The following is a 27967-nucleotide window of genomic DNA, read 5'->3' as shown; positions in this document are numbered from 1 at the left end:
ATAAGTCAGACAGAGAAAGCCAAATACCATACGATTTCACTCATATGTGGAAGATAAAAAACAACAACAACAACAGCAAAACACATAGACACAGAGAATAGATCCATGGTTACCAAAGGGGAAGGGGGAGGGAGAAATGGGTAAGAGGGCACATGTGTGTGGTGACAGATGGCAATTAGACTTTGGGTGGTGAACACAATGTAGTCTTAACAGAAATCAAAATATAATGATGTACACCTGAAATTCGTGTAATGTTGTAAACCAATGTTAGCTCAATAAAAAAATTAATAAATAAAAATGATTTTTAAAAAATATACATCCTAGGAAAAAAATACAATCTTTAAAAAAACATGGGGCTGGCCCCGTGGCCGAGTGGTTAAGTTCGCGCGCTCTGCTGCAGGCGGCCCAGTGTTTCGTTGGTTCGAATCCTGGGCGTGGACATGGCACTACTCATCAAACCACGCTGAGGCAGCGTCCCACATGCCACAACTAGAAGGACCCACAACGAAGAATATACAACTATGTACTGGGGGGCTTTGGGGAGAAAAAGGAAAAAAATAAAATCTTTAAAAATATATATATACATCCTATTTAGTCATTTCGAAGTGAATCCTGCTTTGGTGATGTGTCTGTAAAGGTTGGAGAAGGCAAGGTAGAAAATGAGTTCTTGAAGTTCACAGAAGGACTGAAAGGTTTCACAAAAGCTACTCAGCTCACAACTGTGAAATGTCACTCATGCCAGTAGGGTCTTGTCTTGTGGGTATTTGTAACATTGTCTTCTCTCCCCTATTAGAGAGGTACATAAGGTTAAGTACTAGTTTCTCTGCCACCTACTAGCTTAGGCAAGATATTTAACCTCTCTGGTTTTAACTTTCTCATATGTGATATGATAAAAACAAAGTGAAACAAAAATCTTACTCAATGAAACAATTCACGTTAAAAATGATGATTGAACACTTTTTATCTCCTTTCTGAAACTTTTCTAAAATGTAAGTAAATAGGTAAATAAATAAAAGACAGAAGCCCTGAGTGACATAGAGAATAGTTGGAGAGACAACAGTTAGACAACAGATGTCCACAAAATTATGGAAACTAGGTAGTGTAGGGGATTGGAATTGGCCGCCCCAAGAGATGCCTCTTTGGCATGAGGATTATTTTGGGTTGGTTACTTTTAAAAACTGCAGACATGAGAGAAATTCTGAAAAGTAGAAATTACCCTTTGTTAAGAGACATTTACATTTATAAAGGAAATCTCCATCTGTGAACGTGTCTCCCTCTCTGTACCAGGAAGAAGGGGGATGATCTTGTCTCTAGAAACTCTTATCAATGCAGAAGGCTAGGACTTAAATCTGTATAATATCCCTACTCTTGTTTACTGTGCTTTTCTGGTAATCTCCCATAACTGACTCCCCCTATCCCCAACATCCTCTTTTGCCTTTAGCTGAGGATGGTATTTAAGATGAGAACCTCTGCCAATTTGGCAAGTTGTTCAGTTTGCCTGAGTCTCTCCCATGTATACATGTTATAAAACTGTGTTTGATTTTCTCCTGTCATTCTGTCTCATGTGAATTTAATTCATTGTCCAGCCAGAAGGACCAAGAGTGGGTAGAGGAAATGTCTTCCTCTCCTACAGTTTGGCAACTTGGATGGGATAAAGTTTCACTGGCTGGACACTGCTCCCTCCTGGACTGCTGCGGCCTGAAGATCCTGGACCCCTGACAAGAGCTGGCAGGAGGTAAGAGTTCTTACCCAGATCTCTGCCTGCAGAGTCCACAGGAAGTGAGAGTGGTGAGGTGTTTTGCTCTTCTAAATTTAGATTAGCCGGAGAAAATTTTGGTGAGGCTAGCTTCTTGGACTCAGCAACTCTAGGATTTGGTTGAGTACTCATTGGTTGTAGATCCTTTTCCTCCCAAGGATAGTATTTTTCCTTGTCTCTGTCTTTTTTTGTCATTTGTCATAAGACACAGGCATTTCTATGAGCCTGTTGTCTGGGAATACGTGTATAGGTGGAAATTGTTGCTAAGGGCATCTTGGAAGCCAAAAAGGCCACAAATTGGGTGGGCACAGGTCAAGCGGTTAAAAGCCACTAGGGCACTCACCACCTCAATAAGTCTCCCGTGAAAAGATGAATTGGTCATGGAATGGGGTAGATGACACAGGTCCCCTGCCAACTTCAAGAAAATGTCTGTGCAACAACGAGGTACTCTGTAAAGCACGCATCACCCCCAACCCCGCAGCACCTCCCTCCTAGCTATTATTCTGGCTCCAAGAAACCCAAGGCTTAGCTAATGCTGTTAATGTGAGTATTAGACGAGGTTTTATCTTTTGTCTTGTTCTATCTCTTGAGAGCTTGGCTTTGTGAACTCTCTGGTCTCTGCCATCCAGAGGATGCATGTACTGGCATGCATCTTGGTGGCCAGTCAAGTAGACTGGGGTTCCGGGACACACTCTCTTTGTCTGGCTGTGTCAGCTCTCAGGGGAGTTTGTCATAAGGGGTCCCAATGGCTTTCATAAGGGGTCTTTGTTGTCTCAACCTTCATTGCTTGCTGTGCAATGAAGGCTCTTACTTTCTTAGACTACTTTTGGGAGTAAAATTTCTGGATCTCTTTTGGGGACACCTCTTGTGTCCATGATTAAAACTTACTGGTATTGTCACTACCTACAAGCATAGGTTTTTACCCACCACACAAAAGGGCCAAATAAAAACTGGAACACCAGGCTTACGGCAAGGAAAGTGTTTTTATTTTGGATGACATCAGCTGGGAGATGAGAGTGAGCCCTCAAATTTGTCTTGTTTCATCTTGTCTCCTTGAAAGAGAGGAGGTGAGGGGTTTTAAAGGTTTGTGAGGAATGTGGCTGCTTGTAGAGAGGTGGGGAGTCAGTGGCCTTGCTGGTTGGAGCCTTCCTACCAGCCTATGTTCTTTCGGCCTTGGGGCACTGCTTGCAGGGATGGGGAGGAGATGATAAGGAATCCAGGTGGTTGTCCTTGGCTGTCTCTGTCTCCATGGAGGATAGTGGATTCTGGAGCCAGGGAGCTGGGGAGTGAGCAGGGAAAGAGTACTTTGGTTTTAACCCTATATATGCTGGATTTAATGTAGGGGAACTGATTTCAGGGTTGGCATCAGTATGAGTTACTGTTAAGATCCTACTTGTCAACGTGGCCAGATGATAGATCATTTAAATTGGGAAGACTTCTAAATTGGGGGAAAAAAGTTTGTGATAGCTCTCATCATCATTTTTAGTGGTACCTATGCAAAGCCCAAATTAGAAAGGAAATACAAAAATAAATAAATAAAATAATGAACTAGCCTTAAGACCCTACTCGGGCTGCAATGGAATTGAGAAAATATAAAAGTGTAAGAAGTGTAAGTGTTGATAAGATGCTCGAGCTGATTTTTTATACAGAGGGTATATCAACTTTGCCTGAGTATGTTTTAAAATTTCTAGCTGGGAATACTTCCCCTATCCAATATTATAAGACCAAGACTTATTGATGAAGTCCTAATGAAAGTTATGATTAGATGTATAAGAGTTGATGGAATTCAGATGAAATTTATAGAAAATTGATATACTTACAGGCTTTATGTAAAGTGACTGTATCTCTTTTTGTCTGCTTGTATTATAGATTGTATTCTGTGGATAGACATGGTCTCACTGGGGAATATTTCCCCTGCCTGATTGTAAGACTTTTAAAGATGTGATACATTGTCCTGAAAGTTTTAGATTATACAAATCTTTGATCCACCTCTTAAGTTAAAAATTTTCCTGATATAAATGAGCAATTGGAAGGGAGCAGCGGTAGGGGTGAGTCAGTCTCTCTTTTTGTCATTCAGGCTGTAATGCAGTCCTGCGGGGAATTGGAAGCAATTGTCTTTGTCTTGCAAATCTCTGCAAGGCTGGAGATATGGTTCTGGAAGTCAGTTCAAAGTTCACATGTCTTTTGCCAACACCAAAGCCTCCCCTGTCCCTCCCCAAATGCTCCTAGATATTGAGAAAAACACTGAGACATTAGAAACAGATGGACAATTATGCCCCAGAAACTCCATTTTAAAGAAAACTTGACTGATTTCTCTGCCTTTATGATGTAAATTTTCTGCTCCCATCTTCTCCAGGACCTGAGAGCCATTCTTGGAAATGCAAATGTTTCTCAGAAACTAGTGTGTTTTGTATTGCACCTGATTCATAGCAAAAATTTAGCATCTCTGTCTGTGTCTACCGATGTGTTTATGAGTGTTTACGTGTACGTTACAGATGTATGATATTTTAACCCTGGATGGTATGGCCAAAATCAAGAGCTCTGTTAAATTGACTTAAAGTAAGTGCTTACATGTCTTTCAAGTTAACGTGATATGAAATAATCTTTGGTGAACGAAATATTGTTTAAATTTGTTGGTTTGATTAAATTAGACATGTTCTCAGAGTTACCATAATTGGATATGATGCAAACATGCAGCTTGGGTTTACTAGTTTAAAAAAGACTGCTCATGTATTCCCTGTTACAAATTTGTCAGCATAATAAGTTAGAATGATAGTTAATTTTGTCTAATGTCTCATGAAGTTTTTGTGGGTAATCTAAACATAATTGTTGGGAACAAATGATTCAGACATAAATGAAATAAGAGTTTATAGACAAAATTTTAGCACTAATTATACTTTATGGCATGTGCATCTAAAATAACTTCCAAAATCTCTTTGGTAACTTGAAACTTTGAAGTTCTGCTAGGTTAATTTAAATGACGAAAATTCATTGAGTATCTAGATCATTCCCAAATAAGTAAGATATTAGATATTAATTATTAAATGTAAATTTATCTACTTTTGGCTTCTTACTGCCGAGAGGCTAAAAGTGTTTGGGTCTATTAATAAACATACTTTGTGTTTTATTACTGTGAAGTGGTGTCTTTCTAGAAATTATGAAGAGTGTTTAGAATGCTAGTATAAAAGACAGTTCATAATTGCTTGCCTTTTTAGTTTTTACTAGGGTCCGTAAGGGTTAAAAATTCTAATTAAAATATGTAATTAAAGCCAGTGGAAATTAATAAGGCAAACATCTTTGTATTCAAGGAAAGTAAAATGTATGTTTTAGGTAAAGAAGGTATAAAGAATGGAAATATTTTTGTTCGTTGGATTAGGAAAGTTAAATTTGTCCAAAAGTACTAGAAGGAAAAAAAAAGAACCATGGGACAAATTCTGAATGTAAAAAGAAAGTGACAGAAGGTTTGTGAAAGAGAAATTCTGAAAAGAGTTTTGTGTATGGTCAAGTTGATTAATATTAAACTAAATTCAATTAAGTACATCAGTTTTACGGGAAAAAAATGAGCTGGTGCAAAAATTAAAATTCAGTTTTCTCTCTCAAAAGGATAATTTCCTTGAACTTTTTGCCTGCTTTAAGTCTACCTAAAAGATAGAAAATCTATGTTTTGCTAAAATAATTTTCTATGTTCAGAAAGAAAGAGGTCTTTCTTAAGACTTTTTGACTGTTTCTGTTGTCATTTTGGATATATACCTGAGCATTGTTTCACAGCGAGCATTAGTTCCTATTTGAACAAGTGTTTTAAAACCTTTTGATATTTTTGACAAGCCTTCCCCGACAAAAATATTCAAGTCCTGAATAAAGGGTTTCTTTCGACCTGGAAGAAGGAAGAGGATTTCTCTGAGGATTTTCAGAGAGCCCCTGAGACTTCTCAGAGAAATTTTATCCCTCTTCCTATAAGGGGGAAAATGCTGAACTAAGTAGGTTTATTTGATATGTTAAATTACATGGGAAGCATTGTCAGATAAGTGATGATAAACTTTTTTAGATGATATTATGTGGGTAAATGTTATTGATAGAAATGTTTTGAAATTATATAACTTTCCTACAATTCTGATCTGTCCTGGTTGTCTGCTATAATTCTGGTTATTATTTTAAAGTATTGTATGTCACAAAATTAACCAAATTTCTCTGCAGTCGCCATTTTTGGATCTTGTTGTTTACAGACAGTTATTGTTTTACTCTGATGCTTTTGCAAAATATGTTTCATCTTCAGAGAGATTCATGGAAAGAACTCTGACACTCTAGAACACAGTTTTCTGATAAACTTCCAGATTATAAAACTGAACTGGTTAAAAAATTACAGAATTCTAATGGAGAAACTGATGACCCCATAAAACTGCTAATGGATGATTAAGATCAAAAAAATCAATTACACAGGACCAAATGAACTGATGAAGATGATTATAATTTTATGATTTTTTTGTTTAAGATACTGCTGAGTTTTTTTTTAAGTGTTTTGGGTTTTTTTCCGGATTTAAGGGAAACTTTTTCTCTTAATCTAACTATAACATAGCAAGTTGGTGAACTATATTTTTGTAAACCAAATTGAAACATTTATCTTTTTCACCCTACCTGATCCATCCAGAATTTGGAAACTCTTAATAAGTATTGTTATTTTCATGGCAATATAGGTATTTGCATAAGTTCAATAAGAATCTGCTTTCCTTATAACAGGATAGAATTGGAAACTTTTGTTATATAACTTGACTTTGACTGGAATGTCATATTTGAGAGAAACATACAGGCTCAGATATGACAAGACAGCTTTTCAGGAACAAAGATTGGACTTTATGGAATAAGGCCACTTGGAAATGTTGGCCTGGTACCTTGTTTCCTAGCAACCTTATGGGTAAGTAAGGAAGGTCACTTATCTGGCAGGCACAAGGAACCTCAATATTTTGGGAAACCACAAGAGAAGAGAGGAATTCACCCAAATCTGAGGTATTGCAGGTGAGATCTGATGACAAATCCTTGGCTTGGCTTTCCTGGAATTGAGAAGCCTTTAAAGTCCAATCTGCTATTCCTTATAAAAAGTTCCAGCAAAGCAGATTTAAAAGAGTATATACGGTCAATGGTTATTCTTGCTGTACTTATGTAAATAATTGGGCCAAGTTTATTGAAACTAAACTTATTTTGCAAACCAGTTAGTCTTAATTTGGCTATCTTTGGTCAAAATGAGGGTGATTTTAGAGAGAAAAATTATGTTTCAGTAAAAACTGTAATACACATTTTGGATATTAGATCCTAGTTCTGTTAATTGTCTTTGAGGTTTTTTCTACCTGTGAACTGGACTGAATCCTGAATTCTCCTAGACTCCTGAAATATATGGTTACAAATCTCCAAATGAACATTTTCAATTTTTTCCCTCATTTTCATTTGGAATCATTGAGAACTGAACCTGCCCTTTCTCCTGAAGCCTTGCAAACCAAAGCTGAACAACTTGATATAAACTTAAGAGAGATACATGTCTGTTGCTGTGTAAGCTGTAAGCCACCCAGAAAGGTACTTGAATGCCCAATGACATCATCAGAGATATCTCAAGCTGCAAAAGATCCTCAACCCTGACATCTAGAAATCTTCTTGACTGGCTGACCTCTGGGCTCAGGAACTGGTTTATAATTTGCTTCAACCATTAACCTTGTTTTTCCTTTTTATTTCCATAGACATACTTCTTATTAAATACCTGATTGTTTGCTTCCACAATATAGGCCTAACTTTGGGAACTCATCTGCATCAACATCTTCTAAAATAAATTTAACTGGACTGATCTATTACCAGGACCAAGAAATGCATTCAGTGAGATGAAAAAATCTATGACTCAGCTTCTGGACTATAAAACTTCTTAAAGTTTGAAAGGACTGTGAAACTTAAAAGTTTCAAAGGCAGGACTGTTGGGGATTGGAATTGGCTGCCCCAAGATATGTCTCTTTGGCATGAGGATTATTTTGGGTTGGTTACTTTTAAAAACTGCAGACATGAGAGAAACTCTGAAAAGTAGAAATTACCCTTTATTAAGAGACATCTACATTTGTAAAGGAAATCTCTGTCTGTAAATGTGTCTCCCTCTCTGTACCAGGAAGAAGGGAGGATAACCTTATCTCTAGAAACTCTTATCAATACAGAAGGCAAGGACTTAAATCTGCATAATAAGCTTACTCTTGTTTACTGTACTTTTCTGGTAATCTCCCACAACTGTTGCCCCCCACCCCCAACATCCTCCTTTGCCTTTAGCTGAGGATGGTATTTAAGATGAGAACCTCTGCCATTTTGGCAAGTTGCTCAGTTTGCCTGAACCTCTCCCATGTATACATGTTATAAAGCTGTGTTTGATTTTCTCCTGTTATTCTGTCTCATGTGAATTTAATTTGTAGCCTGGCCAGCAGAAGGACCTAGAGTGGGTCAAGGAAATGTCTTCCTCCCCTATAGCTGACTAGTGGTTATTAACTTCACATAGTACAGAAATCTGAGACTGAAGCCTGGCGTGAGGGGAGTCTTCTTCAGAACTCTAGGAAACCTAAGAAATGGAAAGAACCATGTGCCTCTGAAGGCAGAAATGCAGTGTGAGGTTGAAAGGTGCAGGTAAATCCCAGATACCTTGACCACCCAGGTGCATGACTCAATTCGTCAGCCATATACTCAGGTACAGAGGCTCAGCTGAGGTGGGGTAGGGTACTATGCTGAAACAGGGAGACCATATGAAAGTTGGCATACTGAACAGCAAAATCCAACCCCTTCTCCAGCTTGGCTCCCAGACCATGTGCATTCCATCTGAGATTGGGGGTTTCTTCTCTAGAGAAACAATCCAACCCAAGAGAAAAGACCCATGAATACTGCTGTGGACTGAATGTTTGTGTCCTCCCAAATTTCACAGTTTGAAGCTTAATCTCCAATATGATGGTTTTTGGAGGTGGGGGTCTTTGGGAGGGGATTATGTCATGAGGTTGGAGCCTCCATAAATGGGATTAGTTCCTTTACAGGAAGAGACAGGAGAGAATTTGCTTCCTTTCTCCCTGCTCTCCACTGTGTAACGATACAATGAGAATTTGGCCATTTGTAAATCAGGAAGAGGGCCTTCAGCAAGAACCCGACCATGCTGACATCCTGATCTCAGACTTTCAGTCTCCAGAACTATGAGAAAGAAATGTTTGTTGTTTAAGCCAACAGTCTGTGGAATTTTTGTTATAGCAGCCCAAACTGACTAAGATAGATACTAAAAATTGGCAGAGGTCAGGGGCCCCAATGAAATATCCAGGTATCCCTCAATCATTCTAAAGTGTGTCCCATGGTAGATAAGTCCTGACAACAGATATAGCTTCCAATTAGCTTTTTAGTGTCCCATTCTCAAGTATGAACAAGAATATGAAGGCAGTTGAGGAAAGCATTTAAAATTAGAGAGAGAAACCAAAACAAACAATCAAAAAACCAATGTCAGAGGGGAAAACAGGGGTAATTATGGTAGAGACAAATGATAATACATAACCTGAGAAAGAAGAAAAACATACAGGGGGCCGACCTGGTGGCGTAGGGGTTAAGTTCGCTCACACAGCTTTGGCAGTCCTGGGTTTGCAAGTTCAAATCCCAGGCATGGACCTACACATCACTCATCAAGCAATGCTGTGGCAGCATCCCACATACAAAGTTGGCACAAATGTTAGCTCAGTGACAATCTTCCTCAAAAAAACAAAAAAAGAAAGAAAAATATATATGACTTCTGTGAAACAAGAACAGTGAGCAATTTTTAAAAGGGAATATTCAGAGGAAAAAATAGAGCCCTTAGATGTTACAAAATAAGTTAACAGGAATAAGAATCTCAAAAAATATATTTAAATTGAGACCATTATCCAAAAAGATAAAGTGAGTATTTTTATGGAGAGGAAGAATTTTTAAAATTTAAATGATTAGTGAGAGAGCCATTCATTGACTATTAGAAGTTCCAGAAAGAGAAAACAGAAAGAAATGGGGAGGAAGAAATTACGAGAAATAATACCATTTATGAGACATATGAGATAGAACTAAAGGACATGACTTTTCAGATTAAAAGTAATCGCCAAGGATCCAGTACAATAAATAAAAACAAAACTACATCAAGGAAGAATATTATGAAATTTAAGATGACTAGAAATAAAAGAAAAATTATAAAACTTCCAGACAGGAAAAAAAATAGATTCCAAACAAAAGATTATAAACTGTAATTGCATTAGACCTCTCTATGGTATTCCTGGAAGCTAAAAGACAATGGAGCAATATCCTCCAGAAGTTTTTAATTGTGTTTTCTTTACTCAGTCAAACTATCATTTCGGTGAGGAGAATTACTGTATTTTTAGGCAAGAATGCTTCCTTCCCAAACATAGAGGGATGGCATGCTGTTCCAGATGTTGCCTTCCTCCTCCTCAGTTTGATACCAGCCTTGATATCAGTTCCCCTACATTAAACCCAGCATATATGGGGTTAAAACCAAAGCACTCATTTGCTGCTTACTTCCTGGCTTCCTGGCTCCAGAATCCACTGTCCTCCATGGAGACAGACACAGCCAAGGACAAGCACCTGGAATGGTTATCTCCTTCCTGCAAAGGAGCTACAGGCTGGTGGGAAACCTGCTGAACAGCAAGGTCATGGGCTCCCTCCTCTCTGCAAGTAGTCTCAAGGCTAAACACAGACTGGTGGGAAAGTTCTGACCAGCAAGACTGTATGCTCCCCCTCCCCTATCTAAAACCCCAAATAAAAACTTTGCCTTTTAGCTTTTTGGGGAGTTTGGTATTTCAGCGTTAGCTGCCCTCTCTCCTTGCTCAGTGCTGTGCAATAATAAAATTCCTACTTTTTTCCACTACACTTAGTGTCAGAGATTGGCTTGCTGTGCAACAGGTGAGTGAACTCACTTCAGGTTCGATATCAAATTCTCTTACAGGCCAAAGTCTGATATTTTCTCTCCAGATATTCACAGCCATGTGCTTCAGGGGATTCTGAACTCCTCCTCAACTCCACGAGCAAAGCATGATTGGTCCATAGGTCAGTCTTGTTCATCCCATTCCCCTTGAGGCACAGTTAGCTAAGGCATAAGCATGTGACCCACTTCTGGTCAATGAGAGGGGGAGAAAGTTTGCTGGGGGTCTATCGAGAGAGTTTCTTTTCTAATTAAAGATATGTGTTAGGTAGGGTTTAGTAGAGGCACCAAGATGGGAAGTTGTACGCAAATGATTTATCATGGAAGCCATCCCAGGGATGGTCAGTGAGGGAGTGGAGGAAGCAGGACAGGGAAGGGTAGGGGACAAATCAAATAATCCACAATCTATAAATCAAAATTGGGGTGAGTTTTTTATGAGCCGTATCTGAGGACTAGCCCAGGGCCCTTCTGTCCTCAAGGAAGGAAGGGCACTGAAGAAGTGGGGTGTACAGAGTGGTTGTATACCATCTTGGAGCAAAGAGCACACATCATGTATGATAGAAATGTCCCTTTTACAACTGTCACGAGGTGCTTAGCTGGCACAGCAGATCGGTTGTCAGCAGGTGGGTGACCACAAGGTAAGTGGTCACAAGGTCAGCCCAGCAGGTCAGTAATTAATCCTTAGTAAATATTTAAAGCAGATGTGCAATGCATGCTCAACAGGCCACCTCAGGCCCTTTTGGAAAAAACAAGGTCAGGCAGACTCAGCTTTACACCAAACGGCTTCCTCATATACTCCAATATATACTATTGTGCTTGATTTATTTATCAGAGGGGACGAAGGGAGGGGCATAGCCTGATCCTGCAGGAGAACACTGAAATGTAAATTTCTCCACAGAGTTGTCCCATGGAGGCAGGCGAGCTGACCTCACCACTTCTGCACCACCGGTTATTGATCAACGGCTTTCCTGGGGAAGACAATTCCTGTGAGAGATTTTCACATATTGAGGTATATGGGATAACTTCTAGTTCAGAACTGTTTCAGCTTCAACTAAAGAAGCCTGATTTAGGACCTATCAAATACACGTGGTACATCCGTTTTAACCATGAAAGTAAAGAATGCACTCTCTTAAGATAAGAATGCCTACTCCCCCTTCTACTTGGTAATGCCCTATTGGTAACACCCAGACATCAGGATCACGTGGACCTGCTAATTTGCAACTGAATGCCTCTCTGAAACTTTGATGAACATGTAGCCTGGGCACAAAAGAACATTTAATGCATGTTCTTTGTTCTAAAAAGGTATAAAACTATACTGGAAACCATGCTTCTCCTGAATGCTTTGTTCTTTTGTGGAAACTGCCTTCCTGGGTTATAATCCTCACCGTGGCTCAAGTAAAAGTCACCTTATCTCTCTTGTCTATAGAATGCTTATTGGTTGTTTTGCATTGACATTCCCAAGCAGTTCCTCTCTGCTCATGCTGGCAAAGCAACTCCCAAGGGAATTTCTCCTAAGCAGACCCACAGGCTTTAGAAGCCAAAGGGAGGAACAGGCACACAAATAGTAAAAAAAAAAAAAGGATTCAAGGGTCAAGGAGATCTGTGTGTAGCATCACTATTGTCTTCTTTAAGACGAAAGAGGTATTCTTCCCTCTGGCAATGTTGCCTGCAGAGATCTTCTGGCCACCTTGAGGGAAGCTATTCTGAAAGAGCTAAAAGATGCACTGAGGAAGGCAGTCATGAGAGATGGGGAGAACCTGGTCCTTAATGACTTGTTGAGCCACTGATTGATCTGCTTTGGAACTGACCCACACCCAGCCTTCTTGTTATAAGACATACTACGTCCTTCTTACGATTTAAGCTATTTTAAATTGGGTTTCCTGTTATTTTCAACCAAAATCATACTAAATGATTCAAGGAGAGAGATAAATGATCCGTGACACAAAAGAGTTCTGTTGTAGGCAAAAAAAGCAGTCCTGATGCAGAGTGAGCATTCTGAAAGCAGCTCAACTCAAGGTTGACATAAGGAAAGCCATATTGTAGAAAAGAGCCCATGTTGTAACTTTGAATGACCTCTGACTAACTAACCCAGCTGGATTTGCACCCTCCAGGAGATCCACCTGTTCTGTAGATTTTATGACCCCTGCTAGTGCATATACCTCCCAGCTGCAATAAGATGATAACGTCAATAACTTCATTCTTTTGAGTTCCTTAAGAATGTGATGACCCCCCAAACAGAGAGTCTATGCTGACAACCATCATCAATGAAAACTGAAATATCTGGTGTGGCAACTCCCAGTCTGTTAACACCAGAGAGTCAACATTCCCAACCCCTCCCCTATAACCCACTGGCCTATATAACTGCTTCAAGATTCTGTGCCCCCCTGAAGATGGTTCTTTTGGACATTAGTCAGCCATCTTCCCTCTTGCTAGCAAGCCGTAATAAAATACCCTTTCTCTGCCACCATCTTGCCTCTTGACAATTGGCTTTTGTCTCACAGTGAGCAGATGGTGCCCTTTGTGCGGTAACAATTCGAAGGATCCTTCTAATGCTGCAGCCTAACAATGGTGTGTGTGTGTGTGTGTGTGTCCCTGGGTGCCAACTTGACCTCTTCCACCTTCCTGAGGGCCCTCTGATTGAGCTCATTGGCTCCCTGATTCTCATGTACTTTGCTCCACCAGGTACCATATTGGTGCTCTGTGTAGAACAGAGAGAGGGATCTTAGATTTGAAATCAGAAGAAATTCCCGAAATCACAAGAGCAAACATAGGAAGCCACATTCATGAATGTTCTTGGGTTTCTGCAGTAGCTTTCAAACCAGCTTCTTGGATCTCTGGCCCCCATCTCGCATCATGCTTAGCAGTCTTTCATATCAGACTTACAAATGAGCTAGTAAGAAAATTTCATAGATAATTTTTTTTTAAAAAAAGACTGAAAATCTTTGCATGGGGGAATTATACACTATATTCTATTTTTTAACCAAATATTTCATTTCATAGCGACCTCTACTGGGAAGAATAAATATATCCCAGGGCTGACAAAATGAGTAGCTAATTTAGTCTGCTTAGTCAAGGAATTGGTTAATTTGGAAAAGCAAAGCTGGTCAAATCTGTAATTTAGAATTGTTAAGGCCATATTGTTCTCTGAACATTTTTATTTTAAGAAACATTTTGTGAAATATTTCAAACTTATGAAGTATAGAGAATAATATAATAAACACATAAATGCTGCCTGACTTTATCAAATCTTAAAATTTTGCCACATTTACTTCAGATCTTTTTTTATCAAGACAATTATATCCACGTGAAGCCCTTATGTACTCCTCCCTTCCTCCCCTCTCAAGAGGGCACTACTTGGTGCTCATCTTTCTCATGAATATTTTCGTATTTCTCCTTCATATGAATGCATCCATACATAAGACAGGGTATTGTGTTGCAAGTTTTAAATTTTTATATAACTGGAATTACAAATATATATATATATATGCGTACATATATATTTCTGAAATTTACACTTTTCTGCTGGTTGAAATGGCCTATTATTGAGATCATGCCCCCCCCCCCCGCCCCCGGCGGAAAACAATCAAATCTCTGAGATTTAACTGATGGGGAAAACATGATTCTACATAACAGAGATAGGTAAGATAAAGTTGCCAAAGGGATTCTGCACAAAATGTTGGAAAACCAGGACAAAGGAGAAAACCAGTAGAAGCTGATATTATTGAGCACTTATAATATGCCAGACACTGTTTTAGGTGCTTTCTTTGTTTCAAGCCTTTTAATCCATACACTAACTCTGTGAGACAACTTCTATGGTGACCTCCATTTTACAAAGAAGGAAACAAAGGCACAGAGAGTTTCCCTGGTTTCCCCAGTCACACTGCTAATAGGTGGCAGAGTCAGGAGGCAAACCCAGTCTGACTCTCTGCTCTGACCCATGATGTGTAGACAAGGCTTATAAAGAATTCTAAGACCCACAGGTAACACCCCTTTGAGTCCACTGGCTTTCCATGCTGATGCACTTGAAGTCTATAAATCTCCCCCCTTTGTGCCTGTCTGAGACTCCCAGCCAGACCCCAAAGCATGCTGACAGGGGCTCTCTCCTCTCTACTCAGAGATTTCACTGACAGGGAATTGAGCGTCTTTTTCCACACAAAGCCTCATGGTCCCTTGGCATGAGGAAAACTGAGATTTGTTTCTGACTCCAAAAACTATGACCTGAGACAAGCAAAAATAATTTCTCTGGATCAGTGAACTTTCTTTTAAACAAGGCAAAATATTATCCTCTTCCATTTGAAATAATTTTGTTGTGAGGGAGAATAATTTAATGTGCTGTGACATTCTAAGTCATTGAACAGGAGGATCTGGCAGCGCTGCCATCACAGAGCTGTGCACTTCTTTGCAAAAGTTGATACGCATGGGAGCCTTTAGTTTTAATTCTGTAGCAGAGAGAAAGAGGAGGTGGACCTTCAGGCCTAAGCAACAGTGACAAGGAAAATGAACTCTGGCTGGCATCTGCTCCGGTGGGGAGGCCTTCTAGAGAGAAGAAGGAATAGCACAGAGGCAGAGCACCTGCTTTCAGATCCCGAGTCCCTAACTTTCTAACTAGCTAACCCACTTACCAGCCTTGGGTAAGGTAACACCCGCCTCTGTGCTACAGGTTCAACCTCCATAAAACTATAGAATCAGAAATAGTACCTACCGAATAAACTTGCTCTGAAGATTAAATGGGATAATGCACATAATGCACTTAGGAAAGTTCCTGGCACCTATTAAACATGAAATAAATGCTAGGTGTGGTTGATATGATCATTATCATGATCGTCATTTGTATCTGGCTGAAGGACTTGGTCTGACCTCCTGTAGAGAAAGGGGGCAAAGACAGAAATGGAAGGGTCTGTTTTTATGAATAGACATGGCAATCTTGGAGTACTATTTAGTACTGAATAGCTGAAGTTTTCAAATTGTATAGAGTCTTTCACTGGTAAGATGTTTTCTATCCTTTTATCAATTTTCTTCTAGTCATGTCTAAGAAAATGTAACATACACTCATTCCATAAAAATTGATTGAATGTCTACCATGTGACAGGCATTTTTCTAGGCATTGTGGATACACTAGTGGATAAGACAGACAAATGCCTTTCTCATGGACCTTACTTTTTAATGAAAGAAACTGATAATTAAAGAGGTAACTAACTAAACTATATAACTAAATATAACTAAAATATAAATACTATCATTTAGTGATACACATTATGTAGAGTATTACAGATAGGAGATATTTAGAGAGAGTAGTTGAAGAAAGCTTTTCTGAAGAAAGGTGGCATTTGAATGAAATGGGTTGGCAAGAGATCTATGCAATTATTTGAGAGAACAGTCAAGTCAGAGGGAACAGCAAATGCAAAGGCCCTAAGGCACGAGTAAGCTTGGCCAATTTGAGGAATAGCAAGAAGGCCAGAATGGCTATAGTAGAGTGAGCAATAGGCAGAGTTTTTAAGAGCTGTGATTAGAAACATAAGAAGGGGCAAGATCATATAATGCCTTTTAGGTCTAGGTAAGGAGTTTGGATTTTATTCTGAGTGATCACAAACCATTACAGGTTTTGAGCAGGTGAGTGGCAAGTTTTGATTTACATTTTAGGAAGGTCATTCACAGTACTGTGTAGAAAACAGATTGTGGTGGGCCAAGTGTAGAAGCAAGGAGATCCATTGGGAGGATACTGTGTGGTCCAAATGAGAGATAAGGGTCACCTGGCTGAGGGTGGGGATGAAGATGACAGCTAGGAGTCAGGTTCTGCATCTATTCTGAAGGTAAAGCTGACCAAAGCTATGGAAGGACTAGATGCGATGTGTGAGGTAAAGAAAGGAGTCAAGATGAAACCTGTGTTTTGGGTCCAATTAATTGGCTAACTGGATGGAGGTGCCATTTACTGAGGGAAGATGAGGAGTGGGTCTAGTTTGACAGGGTGGGGTTATATTTGGACTTGTGAAATTTAGGTACGTAATAATCCAAGATGTGGGGTAGCTCAGCACAAATGTTAGGGAGGGAGATTTATGTTTGGGTCTCAACGGGATCTAGATGATTTTAAACAACAGGAGTAGATAAGATCAACTAGAAAACGAATACAGTGAGAATCGAGAGAGGTTCGTAGGCTGAGGATGAGGACCGCCCAACATTTAGAGTTTAGCAAGAGGTAGAACGGCCAGCAGCGAATACCGAGAAGTGGCTAATGAGGTGTGAGGAAACCAGAAAAGGGTGGTATCCTGCAAGACAAATAAATGCATCCAGGAGGAGGGTGCGATCAATTGGGTCAAGTGATCTGACCCAATTCATGAATTTTCAATAATGCTAAGATATCATGGAATAATCTTAACAGCTGATTTCTGCATATATTTATATAGCAGTTTACAGCAGCATTTCCCAAGGTGCATTTGTTGGTACAATAATTATACAGTCATGCATTGCTTAAAGACAAGGATACCTTCTGAGAAATGCCTCTTAGGCAATTTCATCATTGGAGAACATCATAGAGTGTACTTACACAAACCTAGATGGTATAGTTTACTGCACACCTAGGCTATATACTACTAGTCATATGGGCCCACCGTGGTATATGCAATCCATCATTGACCAAAACCCTGTTATGTGGTGCATGACTGAGTAAGACATCCTGTGAAAAAATGAGTGCAACAGTCAATTATGGGATATGTCATATGTTTCACTCAGAAATTCATGATCCACATTAGCGTGTGGATTAGTATATGGCTCCGAGAAGTCCTGGGAAAGGAAGACTGCTACTTTTTTAAAACCAGGAATTTCCCAAATTGTGTTTTAAAAAATCAAGTTTATGGAGAGTAATTTACAAGTAGTAAAATCCAATCATTTTAGGTTTACAACTCTATGAGTTCTTATACAATCTTGTAACTACCACCACAATCCCAATGGATTTTAAATCACGAATTGTGTCAACCATGAATGTCTCTAGTTCAACTTTGGGAAATGGTTTTGGAGGGTTTGGGGAACACTTCCACATAGATTATCCCATTTAACCCTGACGTCAGCTCTCTGAGTTTGGTACGGATGGTGCTCAGGACACACAACCCCAATATATGGCACCTTGGCATATTAAATATCTTAAGCTGAAGCAATTTTTTAAAAAATGGCAGAAGCAAAAGAGTCCCTCTGACCTCCCCACCTCCAGATCCATCCTCCTTCTTCCCTGAAACACACCATGAAACTCCTATGTGAAAGGCACCTTCCCAGTATCAGGAGGAGGGAAAACATTCTTACCAGCAGAGACAAGGAATTTGAGGCCAAGAAATCTATACAAACAAACCTTGTTAACCTAACCCTTAACTTCCTAATTACTTCACCATTTACTATCTCTAGCGGAAACCCCTTTGTCTTGTCAATTGCTTCACAAATTTATTGTTTCTTTGTCTAAAAGGTATAATAGCTTTCTGGTCACTTCCTTGGGTTTTCATTCTCTTGTGAAGGCCCCCATGGACAGGTAAAACTTCAATAAAATTTGTATACTTTTCTCCTGTTAATCTGTTTTTGTCGGTTTAATTTTCAGACACAGCCAGGGACCCTAAGAGGATTGAGGAAAACTTTTTCCTCCCCTACAGTACGATTGTTTCCTATAAGACAGATAAAGAAAGAGGCATAGAGAGGTAAAAAAGCATGCCCAAGGTCACACAAAGCTACTCAGTGAAGGCGGTGGATTGAATGCAAATATTCAGACAAATCCTCTTTTCACTTGGCACAGTGGAAAGATAACACTGGGATAGACTATCAATAACAAAAACTATTTTTTGCATCCTTAATCCATCAAGCAACTCTGTAAAGCAGGTGTTGTTATTCTTACCTCATGAATGAGAACATAGGAGTTAAGTGCTGTCAACTTAAAAGTCAATTGGCCAGTTGTCTTACCCGAAAAACAAGTCTATTTGGGAATAACCAAAAGGAATTGCAATTCAGGATATGCAGGCATACCCTGGCGGACCACAGGCAAATCCAGAGAACAAAGGAGGGGAGGTTGCTTTTAAAGAAAAAAAGGGGGAGTTGGGAGGAGCTGTAATAAAGAGTCCATTGGAGGAAACTGGACTCTTCCAACTAAATGTCCGAAGCGTTCAGAGGCTCCTTGTTGTTTGGGTTGCTACAGTCTCTCATTGGCTGGGCTGTTGCCTGGCAGGGAGACAAATCTTCCTTCCTCCTGTTGGGTAGTAAGGTAGAAACACCTTCCTGTCCGAAATACAAGCCTATATCTCTTCCTGTTTGGCATAATTGACACCTATGACAGGGCATGAGAGCTCCCCCTACAGGCCCTCCCAACTCCAATTTAGTTAAAGTTTCTTTTATTAATGTCACAGTGTTATAACTGACAAATAGAAATGGCAAGCAATAGGATATATTGGAGCATATGAGGAAGGCATTTGGTGTAAACCCAATTCGGCCTGACTTTGTTTTTCCTGACATGGCCATGGAGCATGCATTGTGTATCTGCTTTAAACATTTGCTATGGCAAGAACAAATGCCCTTAAGATAAAGGTGCAACTTCCCCCGACATTGGTGTTTCCTTAAGGATAAGCATCTTTCCTTAGGCTAGGAACTGACTGCTGTGCTCACCTGCAACCACCCAGCTGGAGACAACAGACCTGACACGCTGCTGTGTCCACCGAGACAGCAGACCTACTTGCTGTGTCAATCAGTTGCTGTGCTGACAGAGCAGTCTTGAGACTATTGTAAAAGGGACATTTCAATCATATGTGAAACATCTCTTTGGGGGTATATAACCACTCTGTACACCCCACTTCTTTGGTGCCCTTTCTTCCTTTGGGAAGAAATGCCCCGGGCCATGGTCCTCACATTTTAGCTCAGAATAAAATCACCCAAATTTTCATTTATAGATTGGTTATGGATTATTTTTGTCAACATAACCAACTTAAGGACTTAATTCGCTCAGGGGTAAAGAATTAGAAATTGGTGGAGAAAGAATTCAAATCTAGATCATTTTGATGCCAGAGCCTGAAATAATAACTATATGGTACTACACTGTCCTATACAGTAGCCACTAGCTATATTTGGCTATTTGAGCACTTGAAATGTGGCTACTCCAAATTGAATGTAAATATAAAATACACACAGTATTGTGAAGACATTTTTAAAATGTAAACTATCTCACTAAGTTTTTACATTGATTACATATTGAAATAACATTTTGGATGTTTTCGGTTAAATAAACTATGGCATTAAAATTGATTCCACCTTTTCCTTTTTACTTTTTGAAATGTGGCTCTTGGGAAATTAAAAATTACATATGTGGCTCACGTGCTGCTTTAATAAATAGAGGCTGTCCATAGCATTTATTTTAGTGCTGTCGCCTTCAAGGGATTCCCCCTTATTTTTCTATCCAGGGGTAGAAAAGATCACCTGGATACATTGTTTTATCCAGAATTGGTTTATTTCCCGGGGGAGACAGGTGGAAACAGAGTTCTCCTCCTGGGTCCCCAGCTGTTAGTCGTCATATTCCTTTACTCCCACACAATGTGGTTATGGATTTCACTTTTGGCAGATGCATTTTATTAAAAATATTGGCTAATCAGTAACTTGTTAAAGGCATACACCAGAAGGTTTGCTTTTGTTTAATAAAGCAATAAGATAAAATGATGATGGAGAGTCAATCCTGGACTCCAGCGTTCATCGAACCGCACTTCCTTACAGGCTGAGCCAGCACCACTCGGAGGCCTGCATTCTGTCATCACACACTCATCCTGTAATACATGAAATAACTTCTAAAACATCTCAACGGGCTACGAAGATCTTCTAAATATTTTTAAAGCTCCAAAGGATTAGAATCATCTGAAATAATGTTTCCCTTCCTGAAACTTGCTTCATTTTGGTTCTAACCATTCGTTCAACATCAGTATTAATTTATTGATTCTGAAAAGGGAAGAAGAAATCTTCATGAGTAAGTGTGTAAGTGTGTGCTGCTTTACCAGCATGATATATTGTGTCCACTACCTCAAGGTGAGGGGGGCGAAATCTGGCACTTATCTAGCATCATCTTATTTGCACTGTTCAGTAGCTATCAACCCTGGTTCTCTACTGGTATCACCTGGAGAAATTTTGAAAAACAAATGCTCGAACTTTGCCCCTAGAAATTCAGATTTAGTGAATACAAAGGCTACCTCAGCCCACTGAGAAAATGAGATGCACAGCTTAGGTTGAGAACTAATTGTGTGGACAGCAAAACTGGTGTATTAGGCTCTCTAAAACTTACTTAAAAAAATTAGTTTGCTCCCAGGTCTCTCTTCTCTCCTCCCTGCCTGCAAGGACACTAAGCATCTGTGCTCAACCCTTCTTATCAAATCCCACTGGCTTAGACTATTTCCCTCCATCAAACTCCTGCTGGGGTTACTATAGCATCGCTCATCCGTTTGAGGTTTATGTACAGTGTGTGTGCATGCATGTGTGGGTGTGTCCCCAAGAGGACTACAATTCTTTATGGAGAGGGATGACATCTTTATGTTCACCATGCACCATTCTAGCCAAGTGCAGTTCATATAACAGGTACTCAGTAAAAAAGGATGTTTCAAAAGTACGTAAGTAATTTGGATAATCATAAGACATTTATAAACACAGAAATAAAACGATTTATGTTATTCATAATGAAGCCATTAGCTTATATGGGTGGCTAATATTCAACACGGTAAACACAAGAATTTAAGAAACTTATGGGTTTCAAAGTGTTCCTTAGAAAATAGTCCAAGGCAAAAACAATCTTAAGAATTGCAACCACATGCGGAATGTCATCAAGGCTTTATGGGACTCTGTATTAGTTATCTTGGGCTGTCATACAAAATATCACAAATTGCATGGCTTAAACAACCAAAATTTATTTTCTCACAGTTCTGGAGGCTGGGAAGTCAAGATCAAGGTGCTGGCTGATTTGGTCCCTGGTGAAGGATCACCTCCTGCCATGCTGATGGCCACTTTCTCACTGTGTCCTCACATGGATAGGGAGGGAGACAGGGTAGAGAGTGAGCTCTCTGGCGTCTCTTCTTAAAAGGACACTAATCCAGTTGGGTCAGGGCCTCAACCTTCTGAGCTCATTCAACCTTAATCACCTCCCCACAGGCCCCATTTCCAAGGATAGTGACATTGAGGGTCAGGGATTCAACATACGGTTGCGGAGGGCGGACACAATTCAGTCCATAGCAGAATCTTTCCACAGTATCTCTGTCCAGCAGTCATCCAGCCTTTACATCAATGATTCTAGTGGTGAGAAATCAGTACCTGGCAATACTTCATCATGGGAGAGCTGTAATGGTTAGAAAGCATGTGTAATATGAAATCAAATTTGCATCCCCAAAACTCCAGTCTTTGGTTTCATCTTGTGCTCTTAGGATCATCACAAAACAAATAAAATTTCTCCCCTCATAACAGCCCTTTAACTTTATAAAGTCCTTTAACAGTCCTTTAACTAAAGGTAACTGTAGCAGTTATGGCTCTCAGTCCACAAACTCGAGTTTGCAAGAAACATAGTTTACTAATTTTACACAAGGAATGACTTTAAAATCATCAAACTCAAGATTCTCTCTCCCCATCCACCCCTTCCTTCATCTTGACCTACTAGGATCTATTTCCTTTAAAGCCGTCATGAAGGGAATGATACACTATAAACTTTTCTGCCAAAAACAATTTCCCCATCTCACAATGCTTACTAATTACACACGTTTTACTGAAATGCCATGTGTTAACAACTTTCTATCATACAACTAAATTAAAATATATATATGGCTAAAGAGTTATTGGGACTTTTGGCTAAAGGGTTATTGGGACTTTATGTATTGTAAGTTTTATTGTAGCTATTTTACACTTATCACAGTTGAGTTTTCTGATCACAGTGATGTGAAAGTATTATTTCAGAAGAATAAGTCTACCATCCACCCTGAGGGGCAGGTCTAAAAAATTAATTCTTTTCCTTTTTTCCTTTCCTCCTCCTCCAGGCCTGTTGTCTCGCTCACAACCCAATAAGACTCTGTCTTATTGACTTTCTGCTGGAATTAGATTTTAAAATAACTTTTTGCCCCACCCTATGTGGCCAGTGCTTCTTAATTTTTCTTCAATCAAATAATAATAAGGGAAGAGGGCAAAGAATGCAGTATGTGGCTGGAAGTAGCTCCAGACTAAAATTTTGTTGATGATTGCGATTAAATCCTAATAAAAAATACACATATTTCATTACACTTCATTATACACCATTGCGTTAACTATAAAAATGTTTCACTTCTCTAAATCTTTCAGTAGATTGATGCCATAGGAAAATATGCTATGTTTACTTTGTGGCTTTGAATAAATTGGTTGATATACCTAAGGTAACCCTGAACTCCCTTCTGGGGAGACAAGGAGGAGAACTGGAGGAAAGGAAGAAGAAGCAGACCTCATCTGAGAGCCTTGCAGGACAAAAAAAGTTTCAATTTGGAAACCTGGGATTTGTTGGCTGTTCATAATGTATCTTACCCCTTATTTCCTTAGACCCTATTCCCCCGTACTGTTTGCAAACAGGACTTACTGTCAATGGGACCGTTAGAGCCTGAAGGAGTGATCCCTTCTGACTCATCACCCTCTTTCCAGGTAGCACAAATGTCCTGCTTTTCTAGCTAATATTAATTGAGCACTTCTATGCACCTGGATTCCTTCTAAACTCTTTACATTTTTTAAGCCCTTTAATCTCCCCAACAATTCTATGATGAGGTATTATGATTATCCCCAATATACAGACAAGAAAACCGAGACATAATTTATTCAAGATCACACAGCCAGTGAGGGATGTTCCAACCTAGCCATTCTTTTTTTTTTTTTTTTTGAAGATTGGCCCTGAGCTAACATCTGTTGCCAATCTTCCTTTTCTCCCCAAAGCCCCAGTAAATAGTTGGATGTCATAGTTGTAGGTCCTTCTAGTTCTTCTATATGGGACACTGCCACAGCATCACTTGACAAGCAATGCTTATGTCCGTGCCCAGGACCTGAACTGGCAAACCCAGCCAGCGAAGTGGAGCCCCCCAACTTATCAACTTGGCTTTGGGTCCCTAACCTAGGCATTCTTAACAGCTATAATATAGTGCTTTAATAACTCAGCGTTTACCCTACCGCCTTAAAGCAATAATAAATGTGTAAAATCAGAACACATAAAGGCTTTGATGAAATTGGATGTGTTATAAACCGAAAGGTTTTTAAAGTAAACTTTTTATTCAATTCTGACGCACATATTGAAAGTGCATAAGTTATGTTCAATGAATTTTCACAAAGTGAATATTCTGATGTAACTATCACCCACATAGAGAAACAAACCCCTTCTCCCCCAGAATTCCCTCTTCTGCTCTAAGGTAAGTTTCAAAGTTCAAAACAAACATTCACTCATTGTTGTACAAGCTGCATTCTATAGTCTATTTCAAACCCTTGTCGACGAGAATAATCCATAACCAATCTATAAATGAAAACTTGGGTGAGTTTATTCTGAGCTGAAATCTGAGTACCATGGCCTGGGGCCTTTCTTCCCGAAGGAAGAAAGGGCACCAAAGAAGTGAGGTATACAGGCGGTTATATACCCCCAAACAGGACGTTTCACATAAGATTGAAATCTCCCTCCCACAATAGTCACAAGATTGCCCTGTCAGCACAGCGCTTGATGGACACAGCAGGTAGTGGGTCTGCTATCTGGGTGGGCGTAGCAGGAGGCAAGTCCATTGTCTAGAGCTGGGTCGTCACAGGTGAGCGCAGCAATCAGTTTCTAGCCTAAGGAAAGATGCTTAATCCTTAAGGAGATGCCAACGTTGGGAGGGGGAGGGAAGTTGCACCTTTATCTCAAGGGCCTTTGTTCTTGCCATAGGGAATATCTAAAGCAGATATACAATACATGCTCAACAGCCAGGGTCAGGCCCTTTTGGAAAGACAAGGTCAGGCCGAATTAGGTTTATACCAAATGGTTTCCTCATATTCTCCAATATATCCTATTGCTTGCCATTTTTATTTGTCACCCTGATTGAAATTCATTTCCATAGTAATACACTCTTTCTAGAGCAGCGATTTTCAAAATGTGATCCCCAAACAGCCTCAGCTTTACCTGGGAACTTGTTAGACTTGCAAATTGAAGGAACCCCGTCCAGACCTACAGAACAGAAGCTCTGGGGCTGGAGCCCAACAATTTGTGCTTTAACGAGCCCCCTGGCTGATTCTGACGCGGGTTAAGGTTGGAGAAGCACGGAGTTAAGTCCGTTGGGACACTTTTGGTTCGTGATCGCGCAGCAACTGTTAGGTGAATACTACGGTCTAAAGCGTCACGCTTAGTGACAAGTTCTATAACCTCTCTCTTTTTGAAGTACACTGTAGGTAAAATGCATTTCCATTTTAACTAACCGTGTCGTCCTTCCAGTCACTGCTGCATTTTAGCACGAGCAGAAGGCAGCCGCCTCACTCCGTAACCTCCCTCCCCGCGCGGTCTGGAGTTGGCCGGTTTACCAACAAAGCCGGTCCGCGTGGCGGGGAATTCAATGTCCAGAGGCGGGAGCAGGTCTTGGCCAATCAGAAGCCAGACTCGAGGCGCTCGCCCATCCCGGCGGTGTGATTGGTGGTTTCCCGCCGGCGGAAGCTACGCCCCCGCGGCACCTCCCCGCGCCCGCCAGCGCGAGCCAATCGTCGCTCGGCGCCCGAAGGAACGGAACTCGCGCGACCGCTTTAACATGGCGGAGGATAGCTCCTCAGGCGCTTCGAGCCCGCGGGGACGCGCGGACGGGGAGGATGCGGAGCCCCCGGAGGAGCGGGCGGCGGCGATGGCGAGGGACGACCAGGAGCAGTTCGAGTGCCAGGAGCTGTTCGAGTGCCAGGTGCAGGTGGGAGCCCCCGAGGCAGAGGAGGACGCCGAGCTGGTGGCCGAGGCCGAGACGGTGGCGGCCGGCTGGATGCTCGATTTCCTCTGCCTCTCTCTGTGCCGGGCCTTCCGCGACGGCCGCTCCGAGGACTTCCACCGGACCCGCGACAGCGCTGAGGGTGAGCGCCGGGCGGCCGGGCGGGAGAACGGGGACCGGGCCCCCATGGTACGTCGGTTCGAGTCCCGCCTCCCTCTGTTCCCGGCGCCTCAGTTTTTCTCTTCGGTGAAATGAGCATGAGACCCCCGTTTAGAGTTGCTGCGGGATGAAATGAGTTAAAATGTGCTAAATTGCCCCGAACGCGGTGTCCAATTCCTTTTATCTCCTTTGGCGCTTCTATTTGTTGTTTTGACTCAGTTATTCCTGTAATGGCATTGATTCAGCCGTCACTATGGCCTCCAAGTGTTTTCTGTGTATTTGTGAGCCACGTATTTAAACCCCGTTTGGCCCGCTTGCTCGGTACAGGCTTCAGGATAAAAGCCGTTGTCGGTGAAACCTGCTGCCTGGACGGGAGGGCCTGGAAGTGATGGACAGAGACTAGACCCATAGGGAGGACCAGCCTGGCTGTTTGAATGATGCCAGAAAGATGCTCTGGTGTTTATTTCAGAGTCGGCACTCGATTTACTGCAGCTGAATGCAACGCCAAGTTAGTATTTTATAGAAATTTATCTGTTTTAGGAAACGTGTTGACATGTTTCGTCTTCGGGTAACCCCCTGAGGTAGGCAAATAATCTTAGAGTGAACTAGTTAAGCAACCTGGAGAATTTATAGGTTCCAAGAGGTATTCCAGACCCAAGCCTTATCTTCCAACTCGAGAACCTTTCCTCTAACGTTGTCACAGATAACACTAGAGCCGTGGTTAATTAACATTAATTAGAAAATTAATTCGGGAAATGAAGCCAATTCACCTTAATTAGGATTATTAAAAAGTCCTCTTTGTGGAGCAGGCTAGAATTATCTGTGTGGTGATGAATTTGAGTTGGAAACATCACTATGAACTCCTGTTTAGCTTGATATAAGTACAGATGGTTACATATAGAAATACATGTGCGTATTTCTGTACGTACACAGACACGGTTAGCAGGCTCAGACTTCCTTGTTGTGTCAGATTGAAGTGCGTGGAAGCAATGTGCAAGTTCACGTAGCGCTGGAGTCTTGGTCTCTAATCCTCTCCTCCACCACAGGGAACCAGGGCTCTTTGGAGAAATGGTCTGTTTCTAGGACAGGAACAGGAAGTATGCAGGATAAACCCGGAGCATCTTGTGCCAGAAAATGAGGAAGTGCTAAAAACAAAGCAAAACCAAACCCCACAGTGGTGGGGCAGAAAGGGACACAGGAGCCAACGGCAAGAGCTCCCGATGACCAAAGCTCGAGCAAGAAAACAAAGTAGTATTGAATTATAATCCACAGTATAACATAAATATCCATGAGTCCATACTGGTGTAAGTAAATGATGGAGTAAATAAATGGAGAAAGAGACAAGTCTCCATGCAGAAGAATTCCAAGTGATTTATGCAGCTACTTTGTCCTCAGGGAGGTGGAGGGTACTCCCCACTCCTTGAGTGTGGGCTGCGGTAGTGGCTTTCTTCTGAAAGTACAGTGTGGGGGGGGAGCAACTTCACAGTAGAGAATGCTGACAGATGCTACTCACCAGGTAATCAAGATCATCAACACTAACAGTTGGTAGTATGTACACTTGATAGGATGTGACGAAAAATGGAACTTTACATCTGTGATCTTCCTCCAAAAACCCCAAAACTCCGGTCCAATCATGAGGAAGATATTAGACAAATCCCAATAGAGATACGTTCTACAGAATACCTCAAAACTGTCAAGGTCATCAAAACCAAGGAAAGTTTGAGAAACTGTTGTAGCCAAGACAGTCCTAAAGAGATGGGATAACTGAATGTAGTGTCGTGCCCTGGATGGGGTCCTCAGCAGCGGGAGGACGTAAGTGAAGACTAAGGAAATCTGAATAAATGGGGGGCGTTAATTAATAATGGGTCAGTATTGGTTCCTTAATGTAACAGGGGCCAAACTAATGTAAGATGTTGATAATGGAGGACACTAGGTGGAGGGTAGGTGGGACCTCTCCATCTTCACAGTAATTCCATCAATTTAAAACTTCTAAAAAATAAAGTTTATTTAAAAGAAAAAAGACCCCTTTCAAGGTTCTAGCTCAAGACCCAAAGAGTAGTCTAGGCTACTTTTGTTATTTTAAGCTCAAGGACAGAAGCCCAGAGAGAGTAAACTTTTTCAATTTGCACTGCTAATCAGTGACAGACATGCAAATTGTGAACACAGTGTTATCTCTGTTCCCATTTTTGACTGAAAAGACTT

At 40.7% G+C, this 27967-nt stretch overlaps 1 protein-coding gene and 1 long non-coding RNA gene across 8 annotated transcripts in view; one reads left to right on the top strand and one right to left on the bottom strand.

The window, feature by feature from the left end:
• The window catches only part of LOC103548059 (uncharacterized), a 64200-nt gene extending 38970 nt beyond the window's left edge, over positions 1 to 25230 (bottom strand). For both annotated transcript variants that reach the window (XR_011543358.1, XR_544153.2), the window contains exons 1-2: positions 25119 to 25230; positions 21885 to 22020 (exon numbers count right to left, since the gene is read on the bottom strand). This is a non-coding gene — a long non-coding RNA (uncharacterized lncRNA). The remainder of the gene's footprint in view (positions 1 to 21884; positions 22021 to 25118) is intronic.
• Positions 25135 to 27967, top strand: part of TERF1 (telomeric repeat binding factor 1) — a 36772-nt gene continuing 33939 nt past the window's right edge. For 5 of the 6 annotated variants that reach the window (XM_008515619.2, XM_070631513.1, XM_070631511.1 and 2 more), the window contains exon 1: positions 25388 to 25748. In XM_008515619.2, the coding sequence (XP_008513841.1) occupies positions 25442 to 25748 (307 nt within the window). In that variant the 5' untranslated portion in view covers positions 25388 to 25441. Of the gene's footprint in view, positions 25749 to 27967 lie in introns of all 6 variants that reach the window. The other variant, XM_008515618.2, reaches the window with a different exon arrangement.

The sequence above is a fragment of the Equus przewalskii genome, chromosome 8 (genome assembly GCF_037783145.1).
Source record: "Equus przewalskii isolate Varuska chromosome 8, EquPr2, whole genome shotgun sequence".
Lineage (NCBI taxonomy): Eukaryota > Metazoa > Chordata > Mammalia > Perissodactyla > Equidae > Equus > Equus przewalskii.
Note: the sequence above shows the minus strand (reverse complement) of the source record. Positions and strands in the feature narration are given on the sequence as shown.